Below are 5,183 nucleotides of genomic sequence, written 5' to 3'. Positions count from 1 at the left end.
GAAGGTTAGTTATTTTTTCATATTCTTATTCATAAATACAAATTACTGAGCCATTTTAAATAATATTTCTAAAAGCATATTTTCTAACCTAGTTATATACAGTAATTTTATTTATTCAATTCTCAAATGCCTAATATTGTAAGATCATACATAGATGTATTATCAATTAATAATTGAAAGTGTTCAAAAGTATTTTTATTAACTCACAGTAACATAAATTTGTAAATTTATTCATTAGAATTATTACAACTTTTATTTTATCATTTCAATCAAAATAAATGAACACAGAATATTCTTTCAAATTCCAGAAAATTGCTTCTTGTCCTTCTTATTTAATTTTAAGTTTTATAGCTTTTATAACAGCTAAAATTAAAGAGTAATGTGATAAGAAAAAATAGAGAAAATGAAAACTGGAAGAAAAGTAATGTAGTATATTGTTTTGAATATAACTATAACACAAAACATATTTACATTGGGGAAACAGGAAGAAAAATAAAAGTGTGCTTTAAGAAACATGTAAAGACTAAAAAACATGATATCAACATGATAAAAACATGACTCCATCAAAAACTCCATTTAAAACTCCAAAAACTGGATGTATTAACTAAAATTAATATTAAAAAAAACCTTAAATTCAGTAAAATAGAATTTCAGTTATTAATGAAATGAATGCTTTCAACCATGTATAATGGCCATCTTCAGGTTCTAGAATGGTATTAATGAATAGAACAGGAAACATATTCAAAATTAAAAACATGTGAAGATTACAAAATTTACATAGTGAATCACATGTGCATGAGCATAGAAGTTACTTTTTTTTTTATTCTCCTGCATTGTTAAACTCTGAAGAAACCTGGTATCAAGCCTTCTTTTTTGTTTTCTTTTAAAAAAGAGTGCATACTTTATAGCTTTCAAAGAATGTATACTTTATAGTTACCCGGTCATAAGTAAAACCTTTTCATTTATATTTGTAGATAGGAAACTTTTAACTCATACCAATTGCAAATGGATTTTTAGGCATAATTGGGTAAATCTAGCATGTATTGAACCTTTAGAAAGCATTTTGTAATGTGAGATGTATAACCTTAATTTTAAAATGCAAATATGTATGTAAAGTTATTTTTAAAGGAGAAAAATGATAATTATAATACCATCTTACAGTGGTGCATTCAGGGAGAGGGCCAAGGAACCCTGGCATCCCAAAAGTAAAAGGAAAAGAAACACTAGTAAATTTTATAAAAAGTTTTCTTACTTAAATTTCATTTTTTTATTTATATTGTGTTATGTTCTATTCTATATTACTTCTGAATTATCGATCACATAAGGTGCGAATTTTATTGAGTTCACATAAAAATTTTTTTATCCATTCAATTTGACTCCCTTCAAGATTAAATTTTGAGTGTGCCACTGCCCTTTTATAATATATTGTAGTAACCATAAAACCTGTAAACCTAAAAGAAATAAAACTGTGTTTTATGAACATGATTAAACTGAAGAGGAAGTAATAGTCCAAAATGCATCTTTAATCAAGTAAAAGTAACACTTGTTAATTCTAAAGGTTAAACTATCTTCTAAATGCTAAATTCACATCTCCCTCTCACTTAACCTGAGCAGGCCACTGAAAGTAGCTGAAAACTTTCATTTTTAATCAGTGAATTTCTGGAAAGCGAGAGGATGGGTAAATTTTAGCATTTAAAAGTAGCATAGTAAACATTGGCCTTTGTTTTCCACTTGAACTTTTTTCCAAAAATGATGTGATGATAAATCCTTAATTTTAGCCATTTATAGAAACTATAAAAATTAAAAGAATATATTCACTTTTGCCTAAACTCTACTACTGTGCTTTTTTATAATAAATCTTTATTTCAGTACTGTATCATACTGTAATGTTTCAAAAATATTTAAACCAGCAAGTAGAATCCAAATTTTAATTGAATTCAACATCTGTAGTATTAGCAGTGTACAGTATATAAGTGCTATAAAATTGGCTCATGTATAAATAATGGTAATTATAACACTATTTGCTTTTCCACTTGTCAAATGGCAAGTTTTTTATGTTGAATATAAGAGGACTTTCATTGTAAAGATATATCCTGATTTTGTAGGTTTTAAAATATTTTTAAAATGTACATTTCATATTTGAGGAAATACAGTAAAACTTTTTAGTTTATTTTATCTTTTTGAAAAAAGAAAAATTATAATAATAATCTCTTATCCAATGGGTTACATTCTTTTATCATTCTGTTTCTTTTATTTTATATTTTTAATTTTGAATATGTTTCCTGTTCTATTCATTAATACCATTCTAGAAACAGAATGATAAAAGCAATTTCTTTTAAAAAATGGCTGATGAATTTACACATTAAAAATATACATAGAAAAGACTAAAATGTCTTGATTTTCACCATGTTGAATTCACCAGGAACAACAGTTTTCCATTGCAGAGATGACCTTTCCATGGTGAAGATCAAGACATTGTAGGCTTTTCTAAATATTTTTTAATGTGTAAATTCATCATTTATTTTTTAAAAGAAATTATGTATTTTTTTAATTGTTTTTTTTGTTTTTTTTTGCAGAGGCATAACCTCTAATAAAAGGTTGTCTCTGCAACAGAAGTCTGTTGTTCCTGATTTGACATGGCAAAAATCAAGACATTTTAGTATTTTCTATGTATTTTTTTAAAATTTGGCAAATTATTTATAAACCATCTTACTCGTTTTTATTGATAAATATCTTCTGACTAAAGAATATGTGAAAAAAAAATAAAATTAGCAGGAAAGAATTCTTAAAGAATTTTATATCTGAACACACACTCACATTAATTAAACAGAAGAAAACTTTACTTAAAACAGTCAAAAATAAAAATTAGAAGACTTTCGAAGAACAAAACAAATATTTAGAGGATATATATAACTTGAATAAACAAATCGGAAAAAATATCCATAATGAAGAGAAAAACTATTAGTTTTCTGTTTTCTAATGTTAAATCTCCTTCTGACTTCTGGAAAAGTATTAAGACGTTACCCTTTCAGGTAACCAGGACAAAGAATAAGGTTAAAATAGATCATTTGAGTTACAAGGGAAAAATGATAAACGATGAGCTCACTTTTAGTAACATTTTTGCCAAGCACTACAGGTCCTTGAACAGCTTTGCTCCAGATGTCTTTGGCAATATCAATTTGGAGCAACACAGAACAAATGTTAGTATTTCTAATACTTTCCTTTTGCAAAACAGAACAGCCTTAGAAATCTATAATACTATAGAGGGTTTGAAAAACAGCACTCCAGACATCAGTTTCTTAAATATTGAAATTTTAAAACACATATCTGATATCTTAGCTCAACCATTATTGCATCTGATAAATAAATCTTTTGAAAACGGTTACTTTCCAGAAAAACTAAATCAAAACTTAGTTTTGCCATTATATAAAAATAAAGGATCAAAAAGTGAAATTGAAAATTATCATCCCATAATAATAGTGTCGGTGTTGGCTAAAATTTTCGAGAAGATTTTATACAAGAGATTTTCAACTTTTATAAACAAATTCCAGATTATTCACAGAAACTAATATGCTTATAAACGAGGATTTTCGATGGTAGATACTTTGTTGCATTTGAAACAATCAATAATGTCACAACTTGACAAATCAAAAATAACAATACAGTAGAACCTCGAAAACTCGGCCCTCGATAACCCGGCACTCTGGATAACTCGTCCACACCCTGGCTGGGCAAAAAAATCCTTAGTTAATTAATTTTAATTATAGACAGCTTTATAAAAGTATAAAAGCTCTCATAAAGTATTTTTCTGAGGTCTGTCTTATCAGGTAAATTACTGTACACAGTGTATTCATTAATTTTCATTTTCATGTAGTAAAGGCTCTATGCCTTCATAAAGGACGTACTTTTCCTTTGTTTAAGGGTATTTGGGNTGGAGGTGGTTTTTGACATCAGAAACTAGCTTTAAATAACTTTACCGAAGTAAAATCCGTGAACAACAACTTTAGAACGATTAATTAAATTTGATAAAAAAAATCACATTAAAAAACAATTAAGCGTTAATCGCGCGTCATTAAAGGTTGATTAAAATCGCGGTAAAATTTTTCCGCCGGGGTAAAAATTTTTGAAAAAATTTGGAGACAAAAAAACATCCAAAAATTGAAAAAAAAATGTTTTTTAGGGCCCAAATGCCCGAGATTTATGTAACGCTATGCAGCTTGCCCGAGTTAACTCGGGATATGGGCGTAATGCGTTTAAGTAGAAATAAGTTGAAAACTGGTACTTTGTACTCGAATATTTGTAGTCTCTGGAAAAAAGTGGAAAGACAAATTTTTATGACAACGGATACATAAATATCAAATTTAAGGAAAATAAATTCTAGAGCTTTTTCTGTACCTCGTGCATCTCTCTCATTCATTAAATTTAGTTGTAAATGATGCTACCAAGGTAACAGTTAATTTTTTAACATTATACAAGAATTGTACACGATTTTTTCTACTTCCCCTTAAAAATGGGACGTACCAAATCGTAATATCACTGGTTTAACATTGAAATCCGTAAATAATATAAGATGGGAGAGCAGAATAAATATATCAAATATTTTAATGGATATTTTTAAACTTCTGTCAACTACACAGAACTATCATAAAAACATACCAGTAAATTCTTATCGGTTGGGTTAAGTTATAAATCTACTCATGATTCACGTAATCGGGAGAAGGCAGCCAATTATCTAGCGAGCAGACGGCTAACAGCTCAGAACTGGTCCTGAATTGAATTGGAAGCATTATACGTGTGTAGCTTCCACCCAAAGTTCTAGGCTTCCACCAGCTAAACCGGGTCAGGTTGATGTTCTGTAAAGCGCATGCGCGAATTTGGCTGTTTGGAAGCTGACAATACAGCGCTTCCACTCCGTCACTAATATTCGAATATACAATACAGTGGTACCTCAGGATACGAAATTAATCCGTTCCGAAACTGAGATCGTATCATGAAAATGTTGTAAGGTGAATCATTTTTCCCCATACGATTACATGTAAAACCAAATAATTCGTTCCAACACAAAAAACACACTCAAATTAAAGCTAAGTATTACAGTACATTAAAAAAATAATAGCAAGGAAAACACTAAAAAATGCGTTTTGTAGTTGTAAATGTATAAATAACCATAATAGAATAATAAT

At 28.6% G+C, this 5,183-nt stretch overlaps 1 protein-coding gene across 1 annotated transcript in view; it reads left to right on the top strand.

Annotated features, from left to right (window-relative positions):
* Nucleotides 1–2,406: 2,406 nt before the first annotated feature.
* LOC111624147 (rab GTPase-activating protein 1-like) overlaps nucleotides 2,407–5,183 on the top strand; it is a 67,778-nt gene continuing 65,001 nt past the window's right edge. The window contains exons 1-2 of the mRNA XM_023366942.1: nucleotides 2,407–2,477; nucleotides 2,577–2,639. Of these exons, the coding sequence (XP_023222710.1) occupies nucleotides 2,407–2,477; nucleotides 2,577–2,639 (134 nt within the window). The remainder of the gene's footprint in view (nucleotides 2,478–2,576; nucleotides 2,640–5,183) is intronic.

Source organism: Centruroides sculpturatus, unplaced genomic scaffold, assembly GCF_000671375.1.
Source record: "Centruroides sculpturatus isolate CEXI.00-Female unplaced genomic scaffold, Cexi_2.0 scaffold380, whole genome shotgun sequence".
NCBI classification, from domain to species: Eukaryota; Metazoa; Arthropoda; class Arachnida; order Scorpiones; family Buthidae; genus Centruroides; species Centruroides sculpturatus.
Note: the sequence above shows the minus strand (reverse complement) of the source record. Positions and strands in the feature narration are given on the sequence as shown.